The sequence below is a fragment of the Mesoplodon bidens genome (genome assembly GCF_964165515.1).
Source record: "Mesoplodon bidens genome assembly, chromosome: 5".
NCBI classification, from domain to species: Eukaryota; Metazoa; Chordata; class Mammalia; order Artiodactyla; family Ziphiidae; genus Mesoplodon; species Mesoplodon bidens.
The window spans coordinates 100508597-100533218 of NC_138161.1; the positions used below are offsets into that span (position 1 = coordinate 100508597).

General features: G+C 46.7%; 1 protein-coding gene and 1 long non-coding RNA gene across 2 annotated transcripts in view; one reads left to right on the forward strand and one right to left on the reverse strand.

The window, feature by feature from the left end:
• Positions 1-10720: 10720 nt before the first annotated feature.
• MAGEF1 (MAGE family member F1) lies at positions 10721-12243 on the reverse strand. The gene is given in 2 exon segments (XM_081234447.1): positions 10721-11717; positions 11719-12243. Coding segments are annotated over 2 exon segments (927 nt in total). The 5' UTR covers positions 12076-12243; the 3' UTR covers positions 10721-11147.
• Positions 12244-12416: 173 nt separating this feature from the next.
• Positions 12417-24622, forward strand: part of LOC308618093 — a 55772-nt gene continuing 43566 nt past the window's right edge. The window contains exon 1 of the long non-coding RNA XR_014015966.1: positions 12417-12580. This is a non-coding gene — a long non-coding RNA (uncharacterized lncRNA). The remainder of the gene's footprint in view (positions 12581-24622) is intronic.

Consider the following 24622-nt stretch of genomic DNA (forward strand, 5'->3'; position numbering starts at 1 on the left):
TTTCCTCCACTGTCAGGGGACCCAGCCCTATTCTGAGAAAGCCTTCTCTCCCCATGATCAGAATGTCTGTGAGTTCAGGCATCATTCTGGCTCTTTCCACGGACCCCAAGCAGACCCTTCAAGTGGAGAACAGTGAGAAGGCCTCTCCGGATAGGTCTTGGGGGATGAGGAACACAGTGCCTGGAGCCCTGGGAAGGAGGAGACTGCTGGCTGAGATCCACTCCTCGTGCCCCTGCGTCAGCCCAGACTCTCCCCCCCCACCAGTCCCTGGCCAGAGCAACCCTGTGGCCAGTTGACGGTGGCCACCCAGCCCCCAGCTCCGGGCTGCCAAGGTTGGCAGCCTCGCGGCCAGGCTGCACAGCTCTGCGCCTCTCCTCCTCAGTTTATTCCTTCCAGATACACAGTTGCTGCTTTTTATTTGGATCACTGTTCTGGGTTATGGTATTTCGGTTGTTTTTCCACTCCTTCCCCCCACCCCCCTGCCTTTCCCCCATGGCAGGATTCCTGAGAAGACTAGCTTTTGGAAAGAGCTGCAAGTACATCTGCTCTCTGGCTACAGCATTCCAGGAGGGCCCTGTCAGGGGCTCGGCTCTCGGGGAGCCAGGACACGCTGGGCAGCAGAGGCTGGGGGGCAGGGTCCAGGGGCCCTGGCAGTGGAGGCCCGTGATGGGCACGCTCCCTGCAGCAGGCAGGGCTGAGCCTCAGGGCCTGGGGGTGCTGCCTAAATCCTGGGGCCACAGCTCACCAGCTCCCCGGCCCTGCTGGCTGTGACTGTTGGCTCTCTAGGCTCAGATCTGCATATGCCGGACTTGGGGTGAGAGAGAAACCAGGAGCCTTGGAAAACACCCTGGCCCTCGATCTCTTTTGTCAGAACCTCTTTGGTCAGCGGTTCTGGAGGGGTGGGGGTCCTGTGTGTGTGTGTGATCTGTGTAGGTGCAGTCGAGCGCGCTAGAGAGTGTGTGCTGGTTGCGCGCAGGCTCGGAAGTCACAGGGCCGGGGTTCGATCCCTGACTTCCCGCCAAAGGCTGTATGAATCTGGGCAAGTCACCGTGAAGTGGGCATGATAACATGCCTCCCTCCAACGTTGTTGTGAGGGTGAACTGAGTTAACACATGAAAACACTTCCTTGCACATAGTAAGTGCTCAATAAGTATTTTAGCTATCATTATTATATATGCATGGGGGTACGTATGGAGTTTAATAGATTTGGGGTGGTGCTTTTTGGACTTTGGAGTGTGACAGTCACCTGGGAAGCCTGTTTAAAGTGCTGGCTTCTGGGCCTCACTTGCAGAGATTCTGATCCGGCAGGTCTTAGGTGGGCTCAGGAATTTACTTTTTAATCCAGACACCCTGGTGATGCCGATGCACTGGTCCAGGGTCTGATCTGGAGTTGTCTGAGGTGTCTGGTGAACAGATCCTTGGGATCCTGGGCTCTGGTACATCCATCAGAACTGCTCTGCAAATGTAACTGGAGACCATATAAAGGGGTGGCGTGGGATGAGGCTGAGGATGGACAGGAGCCATCTCAGGCAGAGCCTTGAGGCTCTAGGAAGGAATTAAGGTTGTTGGAGTTTTAGGCATGGGATAGACACAGTCCTACTGAGTGATTTGGGTGGGACCAGTCTGGTTTACAAGCCCAGGGCACAGCAGATGGCAAAGAGGGTGTAAAATTGCAGTTAGCTCAAGGCCAGAGTGGCAGAAGTGTCTGTGCCCATATAGAAGCAGCAGGAGTATCTGGAGGAAGAGAGAATGGCCCAGATTGAGCAGCCGTGCCAACTCCCTGCTCCCTCAGGCTGGGCATCTGAGCCACTGGCAGAGCAGCCAAGCGCGGCCTAGGCTCCACGAGCTGCTCGCCTCACCCGCTGGGCCAGGCTGTGGCCGGACTGGAGGGCCTGGCTTAGGGTAAGAATCCGGATCTGTCAACCCATCCGCTCAAGAGCTTGTAGTTTCTTGATTCTTTTTCTCTTTTTCTCTTAGTAAAGATCTTTTAGAAAAATTCTTTATTTTGACTGAGCTAAGAAAAGAAGGAGGTGGGATGTACTGAGGCTGGGGAGAGGGCTGGTTACTGCTCCAGGGAGGAGCCTGGGGAGACCAGCAGTGGGGCTCCTGATGGGGAGGTCACCCCTTCAGGAGAAGGCCTGTAGGGGCAGCTCTGAGAGCTGGAGCTTCATCTGGGATCTACTTTCAGGCAGTGGATTTGATGTGTTAATTAAATGTATGTGAAGGTGAGTGAGTGTGCCCATATGTGCGTGTGTGCATGTGTGTGTGTAGATGTACACGTACACAGGTGAGGGTTGCATGCACATGTATTCATTCAATTCATTTAATGACAACCACAAAATATTTATTGAGTGTGTACTATATGCCAGACACTGTTCTAGATATCTGGGATACATCAGTGAACAAAATGAAATCCTTGCCCTCAAGGAGCTTACTTTCTATGGGGATTCTGTGTGTGTAGAGGGGATGGATATGTGTTTGTGTGTATGAGTCTGCTGTACACACATGTGTGAAGAAAGAAGAATAATAACATACGAGTGCACAGGCAGACCTGGGTCAAGAACCATCTGCCATTTTCTAGGCATGTGATCCTGGACAAAATATTTAACTTTTCTGAGGCTTGGGTTTTTACAAAATGGGAAAATGATCCCTTTCTCTCACAACTGTTGTGAGACTAAATGTAAAAATACTTGGAAAGCCCCAGGCAAAGTACCTGATACATGATAGTTGCCAAATGATATTTTTTTTCTTCATGTCTCCTGTGGATTTGGAGGAGATATTTCTACATGTATATACCAAGTGTGCATTTGCATCTGGGCAACATGCCTTGTGTATCCAAGAGGCTGAACGTGAGGGTTCTCCCTGAATGAGAACCTCCCTCCCTTGGGACGTGTCCTACACTGTGGAGATATCTCAGGTCTGATCAAAGGTGATGGTGTTGCCTGGAAAGTTCCATTCCAAGACAGAAGGTCCATTATAAAGCGGGGAGAGACAGGCTGCTAAGTCTGGAATCCCATGAGTTGGCCCATTTCAGCCTTGGTTAGGTCTGTCCTGAGTCCTTCCAGCAGCAGTGGGACTGTGTGTTTGCAATGCTGTTTTGTTTTTTTTTTTTTTTTTTTTTTTTCTGTACGTGGGCCTCTCACTGTTGTGGCCTCTCCCGTTGTGGAGCACAGGCTCCGGATGCACAGGCTCAGCGACCATGGCTCACGGGCCCAGCCGCTCCGCGGCATGCAGGATCTTCCCGGACCGGGGCACGAACCCGTGTCCCCTACATCGGCAGGCAGACTCTCAACCACTGCGCCACCAGGGAAGCCCTGCAATGCTGTTTTTAGTGCACACTAAGAATCTTGGCACCCCTTAGCTGACACCCACCTACAACAACTTGCAGCTTCTCTTTTCCTAGTTCCATGACTCCCTGGCCATGCTGCTCCCTCTGAGACCTTCTTCTTAGCCCCCAGATCATTTGTAGAAGTATATCCAGAAGATGGACCCAGAAGGCAACTGTGGAGGCAGGATTGCATTTCTGTGTAATCTGCTTGGGACTGCCAAGACCTTTGCTTTGAGCAAGAAGAGAGGTGGGTCAGGTTCCTGCCCTCCTCCCTCTACACTCTTTCCCAAGGAGAGAGTCTGCAGTTTGGGCTCTGTCTTCTAAGAGGCTGACTCAGAGTGTCTACCTTCAGCCTCGGTGTCCCTTCTCTGCTCCATCTCCAAGTGTCCATCAGATAGTCAACTGAGCAACTGAGACTCAGCGTGACTGATGACATATCCATCTTCTTGACCACAAACCAGCTCCCTCTGGGCCTCCAGCTGTTCTAGTGAATGACTCCAGCATTCTTCCAGACATGCCAGCTTGAAGCTGCTGAGTCATACCTCACATGTCCCTCTGTTGCATTTCCCACAGCTGATCAGTTATCCAGTGGTTCCAAGTTATTCCCCCAACCAGTCCTTTCCCACCCCCATTCCTGCTGCACCCCTCCCCTGGTCAGGCTGCCATCTACTCCAATTTGGAGTGGCCTCCCTGCCTCCAGCCTCCCCCTGCATGACCAGCCAGGCCACCGTCCTTGTGCTCATTGCGCTCCCTCAGCCGCTGCCCCCAGCTGCTCTCTCCATCCACAGCACCCTCTCCTCTCCTCCACAAACTCTGTTCCAACCTAACTGGTCCCCTTGTGGTTCCCAGGACACTGCACCTTCCTGCTACCAGACCTTGGCTGAAGTAGTTTCCCTTGTCTAGAATCCTTTTCTCCATTCCAAGATTTTACCTAAATTCTAGCCATCTCTCACGGTATATAAAATCCCTGGCTGAGATGTTATAAGGCACGGGCACCTAGAGCCCGTGCTCCGCAACAAGAGAAGCCACCGCGATGAGAAGCCCGCGCACTGCAATGAAAGAGTAGCCCCCGCTCACCGCAACTAGAGAAAGCCTGCGAGCAGCAATGAAGACCCAACGCAGCCAAAAATAAATAAATAAATTTTAAAAATTAAAAAAAGAAAACAAACATGATGAGAAAGTGGGAAAAGTGGGGGAAGGGAGCTAAGTTGCTAGCAGTTTGCTAGAGATAGAGGATTTAGTTCACCTTTGGGGCAGACTTTTGCTTTGTTTCGGGAAAATCAACACCAATCTAAAACTGTGTAATCACTGTCAGCGCGAATGCATATGTTCACTGTTCTGGTTCAGCAGTGTAAATAGCTGTGCCTTGGGAGACAGGGACTGCCTTTTCTCTCCTTTTTTTCCTAAGGTTTGAGGAAAAGAGTTGTGGACTGGTCCCTGTGGGGGGTGACTATTTTCAGCTGAAGTTTGGAGAGTCGTTTGCAAGAGATGGCAAGCAGAGACTAGCAGGCTTCCTGAGGAGGTTGGAGAGTCCCTGGCACTGCTGCTTTGGGACCCAGGTGACATTTCTTGACACAGAGCTGGGGAGAAGCACACTCTATCCATGTCTGCACAGAACGCAGCATCCCTCTAGAACACTGGGGGCGTCCGAGGAAGCAGCAGCCACGGATGCTGAGGACTCCACAAGGACCATCTCCAGCAGAAGCTCCTTTCATGGGCCTCCATAAGCCCCGCACGGTGACTGCTGTGGATAGATGGATGTGTGACATCATTTGAAATGCCCCACGGGGAGCTCCCAGAAGTATTTGAGGGAAATATTGCATGGAGTGCGGCTCAGTGTCATGGTAACTCATTGTTAAAGTAGCAACAAATCATTTATACCCTTGGCAGGTGAAAACTAAATACACTAGAGGTAGACATAAAACCATACTACACTGTTAACCATGGTTGTCTCTGGGTGCCAGTATTCTAGAGGATGCATGTTCTTTATATTTCTATGGAACTCTCCACATTTTCCACTACAAGCATTTGTAATTAGAAAAACAAAAGCTATGAATAAGGAATATCTCTTTCCTTCCCCTTCTGGGCCCAGTGGAAGCCTCTGCTGCCTAAGGCTGCTGTGGTTTCTTCCCTTGCTGAACTCAGGCAGTAACTCTTGGGTGCAGATCCGTGTTTATTCATTGTTTTAGGTACTTGTGCCAGCTCTGCAAGCTCCTTCTGGAGAAGGAACACATCTCCTTCTACTCAGCCCTCCCCCATCACTCACTCTGCTTGCAGGAGCTACTTCTCAGAACCTGCCTGGCCTGCTTCCACCCTTGGCCTTCATACTCACTGTTCCATCTGCTGGCACCCCCTCCTCCCTGGTCCCCCCCAGACAGCTTGTGGGCTTCCTGCTTCTCACCTTCAGTTTTGACTCAAATGTCTCAACGAGGCTTTCCCTGAGCAGGCTATTTAAAATTGCACACCCTCCCAGCACTCTTTCCCCCTTTCCTGCTTCATTTCTCCCTACAACATAGATCTCCATCTGACGTGCTATGTATTGTGCTTCTTTATTATGTCTCCTCACACCGATCTGTAAGCTCTAGACGACAAGGATTTTTGTCTGTATTGTTCTCTGCTGTAAGCTCACCACCAGGATGTATGCCTGGTATGTACAGAAGATAAGTGTTTGTTGAATGAGTGAATACAGTTTATAATAACACTAGTTACCATGTACCAGATCCTGTGCTAGGTGCTTAGTAATTCCCTCATTCAGTCGTCTTCACAGTGTTTTGAGGTGCACAGCAATACCTCTGTTGGAAAGACGAGGAAACCAAAGCTCAGAGAGTTAGCTAATTCAGGTGAAGGCACACACTCTCACATGGCAGGGTGGGGTGGAATGCAGATCTGGCGGCTCCAGGGGCCAGGAGCTTTCCACTGTAGGAGCCTCCTCTGTCCTCATGGTTGTCTCTCACTGTGCTGACACCCCTCTGCGTCTTGGGCACCATTTCCCCCACTGCAGGAAGCACAGTGCTGCTGCCCTGAGTGGGCTCCAAGTGGGCTCCTCTCCCAGTTTGCATCCCTTCTGGTGACCCAAACCCTGCAATCAGAGAAGCCAAGTTGTTCCTTCCCTGCCTCACTGCCTCTACTGTGGGCGCTCTAGGTTATGGTATAAATGAGCAGGCCCAGAGGTTTTCTTTCTTTCTCCCGCAGCCCCGTTCTCCCAAAGGGAGGCTGGTTGCTCCCTGAGAACCTTCTGAAGACCAGCAAGGTGGAATTACAGCAAGAACCCAAGAGATTCGGGTTCATGTTCAGGATCTGCAGCTCACTAGCTGGGCAAGTCTTTTAACTTGTGCATTGACACAATGAAAGGAATTCTTCTTTCTTTGAGGTTTGCCTACTGTACTGTAATGATGGCAAATGTAGAATCTGTCTCATGGGGGTGTTGTGTAGTTGCAGGAGCCAATTTGATTATCATACTTAGCACCATGCCTGACAGATAAGGCTTAATAATTGTTGGCTGATATTGTCATCAGTCATGAGTAGCCTGGGAACTGGGCAGGGTTTGCAGTCAGCTGGTAGGATGGGGTGTGGGTGTGGATTGTAGCTAACCACTAACTCCAGTCACCCTCCAATCTAAACTTTCCTAGAGCTTCAGTCCTCAGAGTTTAGAATTCCTTGTTCAAGGTCACATAGTCATGACTTTTATAAGGCTTTGATTGGGACACTTTTCAGAATACCTAACCTCTTTAGTCAGTACACTATATTTCTGCTGGGAGGTAATTGTTGCCATCTCTGCTAGGCTACACAATTTGAGGAATAATTTGCACAAGCATCAGTTGCCACCAAGACCAAGGCATGAGGCATAATTATCTCAAGTGGAAACTGTGATTAAGCCTGTGCACTGAGGCCTGGTTTGCAGGGGCTGCAAATGAGCTGCCACCTCCAGAGCACTATGTGCCTGCTAGATGCTGGGGCTGTAATTAACCAAAGCCTGTTTCCAAACACCCATTCTCCAAGTTCCAGTGGGTCAAAAGTCCCGACTCTGGTGAATGTCAAGATCCCTGCAGAGGAACTTCCCTGGTGGCGCAGTGGTTAAGAATCTGCCTGCCAATGCAGGGGACACAGGTTTGAGCCCTGGTCTGGGAAGATCCCACATGCCTCAGAGCAACTGAGCCCTTGTGCCACAACTACTGAGCTTGCGCTCTAGAGCCCGTGAACCACAACTACTGAAGCCCGTGCGCCTAGAGCCCATGCTCCGCAATGAGAAGCCACCTCAATAAGAAGGCCGCGCACCGCAACAAAGAGTAGCCCCGGCTCGCCATAACTAGAGAAAGTCTGTGCGCAGCTACGAAGACCCAATGCAGCCAAAAAAAGAAAAAGAAAAATCCCTGCAGAGTCTGTAGCTGAACTGAGTGAGACCTTCCCATTGTCTAAGGCTTCATTTATAGTTTTCAAGGGAATTCCCTTTACTGGCTTTGCTATCTAGTTGTGGTATAGTACGTATGATTTGGAGTAATCCATCTGCCATCACTCCTCTGACATCTCCTTGCTCTCCCACCCAGATGGTTCCACCCAGGATGATCTACTTCTGTTTGTGCCTGAAGGGGAAAGAGCCTTCCTTTTCCCTCATGTGAATGACCATAAGCAACAGGAGAATTCATCTCTTGCCCTCACCATGGCCAATGTCTGCTCTACACATGGGCCCAGAGGCCACACTTTCAGTACTTCTGAGAAGTTGATGATGGCATCTGTGAAATGGGAGGTCTTTCATCCTGAGGCAAGGGTACAAGTTCTGCCAGCCCTTTGTACCATCTGGAAACAATGCTGGGAATCATATTTGCAGGTCCAGAAATGTTATTTGATTGTTTCATGGCCTGAAAGACTTAATTTGAAGCTTAGTGGAGAGAGCAGACTAAAGAAGATTTAGGAAACATGGCCTACAAGGGCAAAAAGTCCTGAGTTTGAGTAAAAATACACATTCTACACGTAGTCAGCACTCTGAGAACACTGGGGTTAGGCAGAGCTGGGACCGATGTTCACAGATAATTCTCCAACTTTATTTTACCCTCCCACAGGCCAGGGTCTTGTCATAATTACCTTGCTTATACAACCCTTGTTTGCATCTCCAGAGAGACAGCCATGTTTGGAAGAAAGAACACGAGTCCCCATGTCTGAAAGGAGTTCCAAGAAGAAGGAAATGTAAGATAGTGAAAAGTGTGGAGTTTTGACTAAGTCAGGCTTCAGTTCCAATCCTGGTTATATCATATACCATCTATGAGAACTTTACAGCTTCTCTGAGTTTCAGTGTGCATAGTTCAAGATGGAACAGATAACATCTATCCTGTTAGATTGTTATAAAAATCATTAAAACATATGTAAAGCATCGAAAAGCTGGCTTATATTACGTATTGAATAAATGGCAAGTATTAATATCTGTAAAATGGAGGTATTTCATAATACCCACTTTGCAATACGGTTGTGAAAAGTAGGGGGGAAATGCTTTTGGCCTATAGCAGATGTTTAATAAATGGTAGTTGTTAGTCCTGTCTTGCTGTGAAATATATGTCTGACTTTCAGCAAAGTCACCTCTGCTGACAGTGAAATGGGAAGTATTTCTACTCTACTCACTCCCCTAAGGACTGCAGTGGCAACTGGCAATAATCACACATGCCTCACTTGATTTTTGGAGTTGTGATAAATAAAATCACATACAATATATTGGAAGCCAGACACAGGGAACAATGTACTAGAATGAAACACATTGGGAGGCAAGGGACTTGGGTTCTAGTCTTGGTGCTGTCTTTTGCCAAGTGACTGTAAGCAAATCGCCAAGTAATTAGACCCTCAGGTGCACACACTGCTGACCTCTCAGCGGCTGTGAGAAAATGCAAATGTGAGAAATTATCACTATTCCTCCTTGAGGGTAAAGATGGTTTTCCCTTTTTAATCTTTGGAACCCAGCAAAGTCCTTGGCATATAGTGGGTACTCAGTACTTTTGTTTAATGAATTATAAATTGCCCAGAAATCATATTTTTAATCATTAGTGAACTTTTTTACCCATAAGCTTATAGCCTTTGGTCTCACTGTGATTGGTTGGATCCCTGGGCCTGTGTCCCAAAGTATTTGTATTCCATGCTAACCTTAACATACTCAGATATGTTATTCAGACGCAACTGAAAGCACACACCCCCACAAAACCAGCAGTAAAGAGAGAAGAAAGCAGCTCTCCTGTATGTGGCAGCTGTAAGGGGACGGTTTCATAATCCTACACCCAGTTCTGGTTTGGTTACCACTCCTCTAGGTTCCTTATTACTCTATGTACCCATTCTACAGAATTCATCCCCAGAGTGAAGGTGGTAGCCACTGCAGAGGCTCAAACTGCTTTCGAAGATGACTCTTCATGGGTAGTTAAGAATGTGAAAGATGCCTTACAGTTCTCCTCCTAATGGGAGATGGCAGGTGGCAAGTGGCAAGCAGAAACATAATGAGGGTGCTGGGCTTCCTGGTGCCAAGGGAGAGCCCTTGAAGACTTCTTGGCAGTAGAGAACATCACACGTGCCCTCCACACTACATACCGTTCCAGAATTGTTGAAGTATTTGGTCTCTGGGCTTCCCTGGTGGCGCAGTGGTTGAGAGTCCGCCAATGCAGGGGACACGGGTTTGTGCCCCGGTCCGGGAAGATCCCACATGCCGCGGAGCGGCTGGGCCCATGAGCCATGGCTGCTGAGCCTGCGCGTCCGGAGCCTGTGCTCCGCAACGGGAGAGGCCACAACAGTGAGAGGCCCACGTACCGCAAAAAAAAAAAAAAAAAGTATTTGGTCTCTGAGGGCTTTGGTAGAAGAGGAAAGCTTGTAGAGATTGAGAGAAGGGAGATGGAGAAGACCAAAATGCTAACAGTCACCATCATTACGTGTGCACTGTAATAAACTGCCCTGGACCGAGGGCACTGGCAAAGGTTGGATGTTTTCCAGATCTGCCATGTATCATGTCTTCCCATCTTACTGAGGAGCATCTATGATCTTAAGTCATTTTTAATACCATCTCCCACCCACAACGTCTTCTTCCTTTTTTCCTTCCACTCTTCTCCACCCACCCCATCGCTTCTCCCTCCCTACCCTGAAGTCCGACTAAAGGTAACCTCAGGCAAGCCTCACCCAATCACCCCAGCTGGGTTGGGTGTCCTTCTGTAGCCTTCAACTCACCGCACTGTAACTTCTGGTTTATTTACTTACTGTCCAGTTCTGAAAAGTAGGACCTTTATCTTGTTCAGCATTTAATCCCCAAATACCCCCAACAGTGCATCACACAAAAGAAGATGCTTAACAAATGTTTATTAAGTGTATCAGGTTATACCTCTAATTTATTGCATTTTCTCCCCGGCTTCTACAATGACTAAGCAAACAGAGTTACATGTCAGTCTTTTTTCTTTGCACAGTAGACAAAAACTGTTGGAAAGCTAGATACCAATCAGCTATTTTTTTCCCCTGGTACCAGATCATCATACTGGTGAGTTCTTTCAAAGCATTTAAGTATAGCATTCAGTGCTGCATAATTTGTTCAAGATCACAGAATAAAATGTAAAGTTTTTCAATTAATTTTACAAAAGCAGCAAAACTCTACAACAAAATCCTACAGGAAAAAGTAGACCAATCTCATTTAAAAACATCAATTTAAGTGTATTAAACGTAACAAAACTTAGCAAGATACAAAACCTAAATCCTAGTTACACAAATACAACTGTTACAGAAATAACGGCCTTCTCCCCATCTAGTGTACTTATGACTCAGACAGTAGCTTTTATACCCAACTTCACCCCGCCCCACCTCTGGCTGGCCCTCACCAGGGGTGGACGCCAGCTCCAGCATTAGCATTAGCCCTGGCCCTGGCCCTCACACTGCCCCTGTCAGCCTCGTCTGCCAGGGCCTCACAGTACTGCACTGGCCAGTGTTGGGGTTCTTTCCTATGGAGCTTGGCCACGAACCCCAGGACTTTCATCTTGCTGGTTTCCAGGTCGCTTCGGGGACCCCAAGAGAATTCACATGCCGGTGGATTGGTGTGAGAAACACGCCGGTAATTGAGGTATCTCAGCTGCACGAAATCTTCCATAAGCCTCCTCGGGCACCCAAAGAGGAAGTGATACTTTGAGGGACGCACCTCCAACCGACGCAGCATCTCCCAGACCTGTGCCTCCCTGGCGCTATTACCTTTCATGTAGATACAGCCCAATATCATCATTAAAAGACCCAGTCTGGGGCCATCTCCTCCCAGATCCTCCTCCTCAAGAGGTTTTAGTTTGTTGATCAGGATATAAGTGTGGTGCTTGCGGTCAAGCTGTTTCAGCTTGAAACCAAAGACATACCGCAGATGCTCTGCGGCCCTTGCGATGATCTCAGGGAACAGATCCTTTTAAGTCTCTGCTAATGTATTTCACCATCTCGGAGAGGGTGATGGGACTCTTCTTCCTGTCCTTCACCAGCAGAAACTGCACCAACTCGGCCACCGTCTGATCCAGACGGAGGCAGGCCCTGCGCCGGGCCAAGGTTTTGGCTGCCAAAGCCCTCGCACCTTTCAGGGTGATGGAGGGCTCCGCAGCCCCCTCCTCCCTTACAGCGCCAAGGTCCTCCTCGGGGCTCTCTTGCAGAAGGGGGCTCGGGGCCACCTCCTGCGAGGCGGTCAGGGCCTGGGTCTCACTGTCGTGGCCACCATCCATCTCCCCCTCCGCCTGAGGGACAGGGAGACCCCCGCTCTCTGGTTTCTGCAACATGTTTTCGGGCAGGCAGGTGCAAAGCGCGTACACTGGCTGAAGGGTGTGCAAGCCGCTGCACAAACCCCTGCGGGGGGCTGGACAGCGGCTGGGACGGCTAGAGTAGGACTAGGAGAGATGACACAGGGGACTTTGTGGCTTCCGTGCTGCACCGCAGAGGGTTCGGGACGGCCGCAACGCCGCCGGCGCCAAAGACCCGCGGCGAGCCCACCGCGCAGCCTCAGTGCGCGCCGGCAAGCCGACTTGCCGCACCACTTCCGTCCAACTCAGCCAAGATGGCGGCCCCCAGGCCCCGCGAAGCCCCTCCTTTTACTGCTCCCGCTGGGGTGGGAGTGAGCAAAGCGTTCGCAGGATGCCAGGGCTGTGGAGGAGTGTGTCGCCAGCGCTGTTTTTTAGACTCGGAGGCTGGAGGGGGGTAACCAGGGCTTTTCTGAGGTTTCAGTGTACAAGGATGAAATAGGGATGGAGTTCCAGCCACGTACTTTCAGCAGGTGCTTATTTCTATGTATGTATCTAAGATTTTGAGTAATTTACTGTAGCTTAGTGCGGAGTGCATGAAGGTGTAGGCTGAGAGGTAAGGCTGTGCGGGACAGTTAGTGACCGGCCTTGAACAGGATGCTACGGAGATTGAAATCTATTCTGAACACTATGGGAATTCATACTACAGGGGGATTTAAGCAAGGGAGTGTCCGGACCAGATCTGTATCTTTCCAGTCTCTCTGGTGTCAGTGTGGAGGATGGATTGGAGTAGGGCTGACCAAAAGCTGGGAATCCAGCTTGGAGTATTGGTATTATTATAGTGCAGGATAGGAACTGAGACTCGGCCTGTCTTGTTCATTGTTATATCCTCAGTGCCCAGAACAGTGCCTGGCACATAGAGGCACTCCATAAATATTGTAAAATGGATGACGAGGGGGTGAGGATAGCATATTCTGGGGGGGGGTGTCAAAGAAGATGATAAAAGATATACTGAGGTACAGCCGGCAGAAATAGTAACTGATTGGAGGAAAGGGGAGGTTTTTTTTTTTTTTTTTTTACCTAATCAAACTTAACTAGTCGCATTACTTTTTTCTTTTTGCTTACTCTACTCTGAGCTTTCTCCCACTACCAGTCTGTCTCTCTCCCTCTCTCCCTCCCTCTCCAACTCCTCCTCCTCCTCTTTCTCCTCCTCCTCCCTCTTCTTCCTCTACTTCCTCCTCCCCTCCCCTTCCGTCTCCTTTCCTCCTCCGTCCTCTCCTCTTCCCTTTTCTCTCCTCTCCCCCTCCCCTCTCCCTCTTCCCTCCCCTCCACTCCTCTCTTCTCTCCCTCCTTTCAAGGCTCAGCTTAAATGTCACCTTTCCAAATTCTTAGTCTCCATGCATGGAAGTTATTTACTGCAATTTCTGAATCACCATAGCAATTTGTTTTTGTTTAACACCCACCTATATAGACCTTTTTGTGCACTAGGCTCTGTTCTAACTGTTGTTCAAATATTAATTTGTTTAATTCTCATTAAGGTAAGTACTATTATCACTATCCCCATTTTATAGATGTGTCTTTCCTATGGAATTTGCTATTTACTAGCTATGTAATCTTGGGCAAGTTACCTAAACTCTCTTTCCCTTGGTTGCCTTATGAGTGAAATGGGCATAATAGTAGAGACAGCATTGTGGAGATCATGTGAAGTAATGCATGTAAACCATTTAACACAGTGCTTGGCACATGGTGTTCAATAAGTGTTAGCTATTATTTATTGCATACTTTTAATGTGCTGATAATGTACTAATTTTTTACATGTATGAACTCATCTACTTCTCATAACAGCCCTGCTAGATAAGTGGTATTATTATCCCCATTTTACAAGTGAAATAACACAAAAAGAGGGTAAGTAACTTCCCCAGCATCACATGACTGAACCACTATTTCAATCATATAGTATGACTCCAGAGACCATGCTCTTAAGCACTATATTAATAGATGTTAATTATTATCATTATTATTGACCATACTCTGTATAATAGTTATTTTTGTGCTTATTGCCCTCCAAAACCAAGCATCCTAAAAGCTAGGGCTATGTCCTTAACTCTTTTGAAGAGCCCCTCAGCGTCAGCACTCAGTATGTAATTGTCACTGAATAAATGATGAAAGGCTTTACTTTTTTCCAGAGGAAATAGCATTTATGTTAAGTAAATATATGACAGACCTTTTTTTTTTTTGGCCATGGCACGCGGGATCTTTAGTTCCCTGACCGGAGATAAAACCCGTGCCCCCTGCAGTGGAAGCTAGGAGTCTTAACCACTGGATCACCAGGGAAGTCCCTAGACTTTTCTAGATGTAATCATGAACTCTTCATTTTTAAAAACTTCTGAAAATATATACCCATTTATACTTTATGACTTAGAGAAGCTGAAAGTGTGTGAATGAAGCAGGAGGATGTTTATTGTAGTTTAACTTGAGGCTGTTACTGGTTTCTATTATGTAGAATATAAACATAAACACTTTATGTACAATATAATTTAGTCCTCACAAATCCCTATTAGGAAGGTATTATTATTCTCATTTTACAAATGGGAAGATAGTCACTGAGAGGTTAAACCATCTGTCCCCAACCACCCATCTGTTAAGTGCTAGACTGGAAATGAGGACCTAGATCTGTCTATTCTGAAAACTGTACTCATGACCACCATGCTGGACTGCCTCGTTGTCAGTTTCTCCTGAAGGTAGAACCACTCCTACCTAAAAGGGCATCACTGGAGGTAAAATAGTCTACTTACATATCTTTCTCAGTTCAAGTATTGCTGAGGAGATACAGAGGAGATAGATGCATGGAAAGGAGCATGCAGGAGATACATTGGAAAGAATTTTGAGGGGCAAATTAGCAGTAATATGACTGGATTTTGAAAAATGAATCAATAATGTAATGCTACTCATCAAAAAAAAAAAGGAACAAACTACTGATACAACATGGATGAGTCTGGCTGACGTTATGTTGAGTGAAAGAAGAAAGATACAGAAGATTATATACAATATGATTCCAGTTAATCTGATGTCCAGGACAGGTTTAGCTAATCTGTGGTGACAGAAATGAGAACAGTGGAGGCCTGGAGTGGGGTTGACTGGAAAGGGATATGCATGAACTTTCTGGGGGTGATGGCAATGTTATGTATCTTGGTTTGGGTGTAGATATACATTTGTCAAAACTTTTCAAACTGTACCCTTAATATCTGTGTATCTCATGGTATATAAATTATACCTTAAAAATTATAAAAATAAAAAAGTTTTAAAATTGAGGTATAATTGACAGATAACATTAGTTTGAGGTGTACAACACAGTGATTTGATATTCATGTATATTGTGAAATGATCGCCACAATAAGTCTAGTGAATATCTGTCACCATACATAGTTACTAGATTTTTTTTTCTTGTGATGAAAACTGTTAAGATCTATTCTCTTAGCAGCTTTCAAACATGCAATACAATATAATTAACTATAGTCACCATGTAGAAAAGTTTCAAAAAATTAAATGAATAGGCCTTTAGGTATAGGAGGTGATGAGGGTATGAAAGGTGAGTGGCTTTGCTTTGCCACTTGCCAACCCCTGGATGCTACAATGTTTTGTACTGAAAGGGACCTAGACAATCATTTGCCAGTTTTGATTGTGCCGACTTCACACTGGACAGGCAGACTTTTAAAACAATCCTTACCTAAGCTGTTAAAAGGGAGGAAATGTATATCTCTTTGGTAGGGGGTGCGGGGTGGCAGCAAAACAAAATTTGATGACTGTTCGATGGAAACCTTTCTGAAGGATCCTCCTTTGTAGCCTAGACTACAGTGTTTAAAAGCCTACAGGGCTTAGCACAGTTTAGTATGAGGAAAAGGATAAGGGAGTTACACTGGAAAAGCAGAACTGCAGGATGAATTATCCTGGAAATGTCTGGCACTCTGTGGGTGTAGAAAAGGTGCGTCCTAGAACAAAGCACTGAACCAGGTCAGAAGACCTGAGTTCTGGTGTCCCAACCCCTTCGTTCATTCTGTGACCTTTTTTTTTTTTTTTTTTTTTGCGGTATGCGGGCCTCTCACTGTTGTGGCCTCTCCCATTGCGGAGCACAGGCTCCGGACGCGCAGGCTCAGCGGCCATGGCTCACGGGCCTAGCCGCTCCGTGTCATGTGGGATCTTCCCAGACCGGGGCACGAACCCGCATCCCCTGCATCGGCAGGCGGACTCTCAACCACTGCGCCACCAGGGAAGCCCCATTCTGTGACCTTGCACGGCATGCTTAACCTCTCTGGGCCACTGTTTCCTCATCTTTAGGCCTGACAACCTTAGCTTTGCCAGTCCCCATAGTTGTTTTGAGATTCAAGTAGGATTAATGTAAACGTACTTTTAAAATGCTCTACCATTGAGAAACAATTATAAAATGTTACAGCTTTTTTTTTTTTCTTTTCTAAGAGACCTGGTAGAAAAATCTCAGTAATGAATGTCACTGGCCTCTCATGCAGACATTTTGGAATGAGCTTACACATTCCTGGTTGAAAAAACTGTCTGGCCAAAAAAGATTAAATAAAGAAATGTCATGTCCTGACACTCCATCTAAGGCTAGTGAATGCTTTGGTGGGAAGCCAGAGTTATCTTGTTGGATTCCTTCTAAATTTGTCAATGGATTCCTCCAAGCTCCTGAGTGCCTTCTTCACGCAGATGCTGAGTAATGTCTCACTCCAGATCTGAGTGAGCCCCAAACTGCATAGGTGCTTGTGTCTTCTCTGTTTCTCCTGACAGTTTTGATAGCCGTGCAGCTGATCCGGCTCAAAGAAGGGATCAGAGGAAGAGCTTTGTCCCACATCCCTGGGCCAGGGGCAAAATGGAGCCCAGTTTTGTCACAGCAGAATGGGCAGAGTGTGAAGCCCTGGGTCCTTGTATGTGTGGCTGGTATTGAAGCAGGATGGCCAGGCGGATGATTCGATCTGACTTGGGTAATGAAAATTGTTTGTTACTGTTTGAAGAGCAATTGTGTAAGCAACAGTACTCCTGTGTTTGGCTGCCTGTGACCCACCAGTGTCTGTAACATAACACCCAACCCAGAGGAGGAACAGACCCTGGCCGGCAGCGGAGGGGAGAGATGCAGGGGGCACAGGGCCCCCTTCTCCCTCCCTTCTCCACTGTCCCACCCGCTCTGTAAACCTTGAAGGAAAGTTGGCGAGAAGGCATTTGCCACCTGGACACAATGAGGCCCAGTGCGAGGGGCAGGCGCAAGGCTGGCAGGGAGCCAGGGCCCTGGTCTGAATGGCCGTCGCCAAGGGGCTACCAACGGCCCATCCCTATCCCCCAGAGGCCGGGCCAGGGCCAGGGCGGGGGCCCATCTACCCCCACCTCCGAGGACCCGCTCACACCATTTGCTGGCCGTGACCAGAATGCACGGGACGCGGGGCCTTTGAGCAGCTGAACAGAGCTGTTTCCCCTCTGCTGGCCGCCAGTTCACTTGGATTAGAGCAGGCTCTCCGGAGTCCCTTTGTTGGCAGCTTGTTATTCTGCACATACCAAGCACTGTGCATTCATCTTTATTAGTTCTAATTGCTTCCCTATTCTAATGGGATCTTGATATTCCCATACAATTGAAAGGAAATGTATTCATTAAAATAATTCTTCTCCTAACTGCCGCTTCAAGCTGCTTCTCTAAGTGACATTGTCTCTCCAGCCACAGCCTGCTGAGGCCTCTTATTAAGACTCTAGTCAAAAGCCAACTTTGGGCAGCAAACTTTCCTTGCAGGAGTTTTCAGACACCGAAGAGAGGGTACTTTTTAATCGGCTCACACACTGAAGTTGGAGGCCAGCTGGTAGACCTGGGGGTGCCGCTCGGGGCGGTGGGGGCGGGAGGAGAAGGGCTGGTCTCCAGCACTGCCTGCCTCCCTTAAGAACGCCCCCTTTCTCCACACTGACTGGCTAATTTAGGCAGGGCTCTTCCCCCAGTGTCATCTGGGTAGAACTTTTTGTTTATGCGCGAGCAGTGGCTAGGTGTGTTCTTAGAGCAGGCGCTGAGTAAGGTGCTGTGGGAAGTGTGGAGACGGAGCTGCAGTCTCGAGGTGTTTACAGTCTCCGTGGGTGGCTGCCCGCTCAGAGTCCCTCAAGTGATGCAGGAGAGGGGAGGCTGGGAACAGCTCTCAGTGTTCAGAAGGCTTCATGGGACAGAGAACTTAGAAAAGCGGGATACTCTTCCATCAATGTGTTTGATTTAATAACCAAAATCTTTCAAGCCATGGGATCATGGGGGTAATACAAGAAGCTTCCTTGGGACGTTGGGAACCACTGATCTACTGGGGTGAGATAAGCCATTCTAAAAGCGCACGCCTATGTGAACACCTGCTCTTTACACGAGTGGTATAAAGACCGCTATAGGAGTTTGGAGGAATGGAGGGGAGCATGTGCTGGGCACTACACTGTTGCTTGAGTCTTCTTTAATCCCTATAACAGCCCCGTGAGGGAAGCACAGTTCTTCCCCAGTTTACAAGCGAGACGTAGACAAGTTAGATACTTTGTCCAGTGTCAAGAGTTGGGAGTCAGGACTTGACCGCCGGCCGTCTGATCCCAGAGCACAGGCTGCTTTCACAGGAGCCTGCCGCCTCTCACGTTGCACCTGTCAGGGCCAACAGAGGAGGTGTGATGTGGAAGGTGGCATTTGATCTCCCTTGAGGCCTTTAGGGGTGGTGGGTCATCAGCAGGTAGAGTGGGGTCAGGAAGGAAGAGCCTGAGCAGAAGTGCTGGGAAGAACCTAAATCAGGACATGACAGGATTCCCAGTGGCCCAGCGACTGGAGAGTGAGGAGTAGCAGGAGGAAGGCAGCCTGACAGGAGTTTGGATTTCATGCTGTAGGTACTTCTCCAGTGAGGATATTTGAGCCTCTGGATAAACACATTATTTCTTCCAGGAGCATCAGTTTTCCTTGAGGTGAATAATTTTAGACATCTTCATATTAAAAGAAATTCAGATAGATCACGGAATAGAATGCAAAATTCTCATGAATTTTTAAGAGAAAACAGAAGACTTCAAAGAGAGCTTGGGTGTGTTGGCAGGAGCTTCAGGCTGTGCTGTCCCCTGGGGGAACTGAAGGCGTTTCTTTTGTCTGCTGTTGGTGTGCTTTAGCGGGAAAATTTGAGAAAGACTGATTTTGGAGAAAATGTTTTGATCCCAGGAATAAAATAATTAGGTGTATTTCAAGAAGGATGGCAGGGGCTTGGAAGACAGGTGGGACAGGGCAGGGACCAAGAACAGGAGTCCAGATAAGAGATGGTTACAATAAACTCTTAGGAGACATGAAGGGTCTAGGGGGCTGCCTGGGCCTCAGACCCCACCTCTTCACCCGAGCCTTTTCGGAGGCGGCCTGCCTGAGAGATGCCCCACCCCGAAGCCACTCCTTCCTTTTAAGGGGCTCAGCGATTAGACTGGGATGGCTGGCCAGGGAGGCTGAAGCAGAAGCAGTTAAGGGAGAGCCTGGGCCTGGGCCAGGAACTGGTCCTCCCGGAGAACCTTAGTGCCCCGGCCACCTCACCCACCATGTTGCCTGCCGACCACTTTCCAGCCCAGCAGGCAAGTGGTTGGACCAATGGATTCTCTGCAGTGGTGAGAGCAGGTCCTGTCTTGTTGCAGTGTCTGATGTCCTATACTGGTGGGCAGTGCCATTGGACCCAGCATGGTGGCCAACACCCTGTGGTCAAGAAAGACTCAAACGGAGGAAGGAGGGAATAAGACATCTCAGCTTAGGACCAAGACCTCACTCTACTTCTCCTTATCATCAGTAGATGGAGATAGCCCACCTTACTTAGCCAGACTCTCCTTTCAGGTGGGTGACTTTTTTTAGGTAGCTTAGAAATGAACTTTGAAGCATCATTTTTAAAAAAGCATTAAAAAAATTCCTTAGTGCTTTATTTTTTTCTCATTTTAGAAGAGATTGTTTGTTGTACAGCAGTGAGAAAATCCTGACCATTTAAAAGAAAAAACCAAAAAGCACCTATAATTCCACTACCCAGGGGTAACCACAGTTAACAAATACCCTGGTGTGTATCCTCCCCCAATTTTTCTAAGCATTTACTTTTATTTATTGATTGATTGCTTGATTGATTTAGGCTGCGTTGGGTCTTCATTGCTGCGTGCGGGCTTTCTCTAGTTGTGGCGAGCAGGGGCTACTCCTTGTTGCGTGTGCAGGCTTCTCATTGCAGTGGCTTCTCTTGCTGTGGAGTACAGGCTCTAGACGCAAGGGCTTCAGTAGTTGTGGCACGCAGGCTCAGTCGTTGTGGCGCACGGGCTTAGTTGTTCCACAGCATGTGGGATCTTCCTGGACCAGGGCTCGAACCTGTGTCCCCTGCATTGGCAGGCGGATTCTTAACCACTGCGCCACCAGGGAAGCCCCAGCATGTACTTTTTTTTTTTTTTAACAGAGTTATCTTGTATACTCTGCTTTATATACACTATATATATGTATATATATATTCACATACTGTGAATCTCTCACACTAATATTTTTCTATAATGTCATTATTTGTGATTGAAAATATTCCACAGACTCCATGTCACCTTTAATGCCTATTGTATATTTAGGATGTTTTCAGATTTTCATTATTAAATACAATGTGATGAACTTGTTTGTGGCTAAATCCTATTTCCCAAGATTATGGAAATTATTATATAAGAACATGACCATATAGATACGTGATTTTTTGAAAGACAAAATTGGGATGATTCTATATTTATTTCTATGACCTAATTTATACACTAAATCCATTTTGAAAATCTTTAATGTCTACAAAACTGAATCTGCACAATTATGTATTAACTTCATTTAAAAATAGTACTTTCATGTAGTTCAAAAATCAAAATGCCATAAAAAAGAATTTTTAATAACATTTTATAAAATTTTTAATGAAATTCTCAATTTCATAAAATTGAGAATTTTTGCTTGCACCCATGTCCCTCTTTACCTGATTTCCTGATTTCCCCTCCCATAGGTCACTGCTTTTAGTAGTTACAGTGCCCCTTTTTGAAAATATAAGCAAATGCAATTATATATACCTTGCCCCTTCTTACAAAGAAGTTAGCACACTATGTTCATTATTAGGCACTGTGCTTTAAACAAAAAAAACAAAAAAACTTAATAGTATGTAGTGGAGACTTTTTCATATCAGCACATAGCTTCCTGGCATATTATGGTTTGGATGGACAATAATATCTAACCAATTCCACATAATTGGACATTTGGGTTATTTCCAATCTTTTATTATTAAAAGCAATGTTATAATACAGACATATATCATTTCTGTATGTGTGCAAATATATTTGCCCGAAAAATTCAGAGAGTGGGATTGATGAGCCAATAGGTAAATACATTAGTAACATTAATAGAAAATGCCATATTGCCCTTCATAGGTGTGTATCATTTTCTATTCCTACCAGCAATGTATGAGGGTGCCTATTTCCCTACAACTTCCCCCAATCAAGTGTATTTTGGATATGTAAAAATCTGATGGGTAAAAAATGGGTATATCATTGCAACTATAATTTGTACTCATTATTAGTAATGAAGTCGAACGTTCTTTTATATGCTAAAAAGCCATCTGTATTTCTTTTTTCTGAAAAAGGGCATTTTTTCTATTGGATTATTGATCTCCTTGATTTATAGAAACAAATTATGTATTAGAGTGCTTGACCCTTTGTGAAGTGAGTTGCAATTTTTTTTCCAGTTAGTCTTTTGTTTGTTTTGCTTATGGTGCTTTTGCCATGCAGGAGTTTTAAGATTTTTATATAGATGTATTTATCAGTGTTTTATTTCATGACTTCTGGATTTTTTTTTTGTGTGGTACGTGGGCCTCTCACTGTTGTGGCCTCTCCCGTTGCGGAGCACAGGCTCCGGACGCGCCGGCTCAGCGGCCACGGCTCACGGGCCCAGCCACTCCGCGGCACATGGGATCCTCCCAGACCGGGGCACGAACCCGTGTCCCCTGCGTCGGCAGGCAGACTCTCAACCACTGCGCCACCAGGGAAGCCCTTGGATTTTTGAATCAGTTAGAAAGACCTTCATTACTCCAAGATTATAAAGGAGTTCTCTTTTTTTTTTTTGGTACACGGACCTCTCACTGTTGTAACCTCTCCCGTTGGGGAGCACAGGCTCCTGACCTGCAGGCTCAGTGGCCATGGCTCACGGGCCTAGCCTCTCCGCGGCATGTGGGATCTTCCCGGACTGGGGCACGAACCCGTGTTCCCTGCATTGGTAGGCGGACTCTCAACCACTGCGCCACCAGGGAAGCCCTAAAGGAGTTCTCTTATTCTGGTAATTTTATGGTTTTATGTTTTGCATTTAAATCTTTGATCCAGTTGATACTTATCGTGGTGTACTGTGTGAAATACTGGTCTAGCATCTATCTGTTTCCACGTAGTCAAACACCATTTATTAAAAAGTCTGGGGCTTCCCTGGTGGCACAGTGGTTGAGAATCCGCCTGCCGATGCAGGGGACACGGGTTTGAGCCCTGGTCCGGGAAGATCCCACGGGTTTGAGCCCTGGTCTGAGAAGATCCCACATGCCGCGGAGCAACTAAGCCCGTGCGCCACAACTAATGAGCCTGCACTCTAGAGCCTGTGCTCCGCAACTACTGGAGCCCGCGCGCCTAGAGCCTGTGCTCTGCAACAAGAGAAGCTACCTCAATAAGAAGCCCGCGCACCGCAACGAAGAGTAGCCCCCGCTCGCCACAACTAGAGAAAAGCCCGTGCACAGCAACGAAGACCCAACACAGCCAAAAATAAACAAATAAATAAATTTATTAAAAAAAAAGCCTGTCTTTGCCTCACCGATTTGGTATTTATCTTATACCAAAGTCTCATATATATTTGGATTTGTTTCTGGGCTTTATTCTATTCCATTGGCCTGTATGTCTATACAGCATCATTTTTGGTAGCTGCATAATATTGCTGCTTATGTATATAACAATTTATTTGACTAATTCATTTTTGTAAAAAATCTAGGTTGCTTCCAATTTTTCAACATTCCAAAGAGTGCCTCAGTGAATAAAATCCTTATATACGTTTTATGTGTGCATGTGTGTGTAGTAGATCCATTTTTTTCCTTTGGATAAATTTTTATACATGGAATTACTGGGTCAAAAGTTATGTGCCTTCTTAGGCTTTTTTCATACATATTGCCAAAATGCCTTCCAGAAAGATTGTACCAGTTACACTCCCCCCAACAGTGTATGAGTGCTGATTTCCCCTCACCCACACCAACTCTCAGTATTATCATTCTTTTTAATCATTGCCAATCTGATCAGGGGAAAAAAAAAAAAAGGGCCTCTCATTGCTGTTTTAATTTGCCTTTCTTTGAATGCTAGTGAGGTTGAACATTTTTTCAATTTATGGTGGTTTTTGATGTACAGAAGTTTTTAATTTTTAATGTAGTCAAATCTATCAATCTTTTCCTCTATGGTTTCTGCTTTTGTTGACATGTTTAGAAAGTCCCTCCCATCGTAAGATTATAAAATATCCACTTATATTTTCTTCTAGTACCTTTATGGTTTCATTTCCATCTTTATCCATCTGGTGTTCATTTTGATGAATGGTGTGAGCTGGGAAAGAACTTGTATTATTTATTTATTTATTTCCCAAATGGATAACCCGTTCTTTCATCACTGTTAAAAAGCATATATTTGTGTGTGTGTGTGTGTGTGTAACTCTTTCTAGAATGAACATCTTGAATAGCTGGATACTGAGGGTAATTGAGTTCTACACTCTGGGTCATCATTAGAAACATCAGTCATACTAAACAGGCAGATGTGACACTTTCCAGCATACATGGGCTTTTAAGGACCGACTGACATTTGATATTCAAATCCCAGCATTGCAGCTCAATGCTGGTGCAACTTTGAGGGAGACCATCCATGATTCTCCTTGAGTCTTGTTTTTTCCATCTGTAAAATGGGGTGTATTCCCTTCGGACTGAAGCCCTCCCTCCTGGCTCCTCCATCTAGTGATTGCCTCAGGCCCTGACTGTAAATAGGATACACTGGAGAGGGGTGGGGTTGAGTGCTGTGTTTGCTTTTTATAGGCTTTCTATCTTTACACTTGTGCTCAGACTCATTTGTTATGTCTTGCTGGTTTTAGTGTCTTTTCATTAGCAGCTTTTCTCTCCCATCTGAATATGTGGTTTTTAATCATATACCAGCTAGGAAACCAGACAACTGGATTGTTAGAAGTATATATAAATTAAGAGTAACTGGGATCTGAGTGAGGGCCTGAGGGCCTCTCCTGTTGTATAATGTAGTGGTTCTCAACCCTGGCTGCACATTAGAATCACCTGGGGAGATTTTAAAGCATATCCACGCCTGGGTCCTACCCCAGGCCAATTAAATCAGAGTCTCTGGTGGTCGGCCCCAGGCCCGGGTGTGTGATGAAGCTCTGCAGGTGATTCTAATGTGCATGCAGGGTGGGGAACCATTGGTGGAGTGCCCTGACTTTGTGAGATCAGTATTTACACTCAGTGGTCTCCCCTTCTGGTTCTCTCCGAAAATGTGCCCCAAGTTGTGAGGGTCGCCC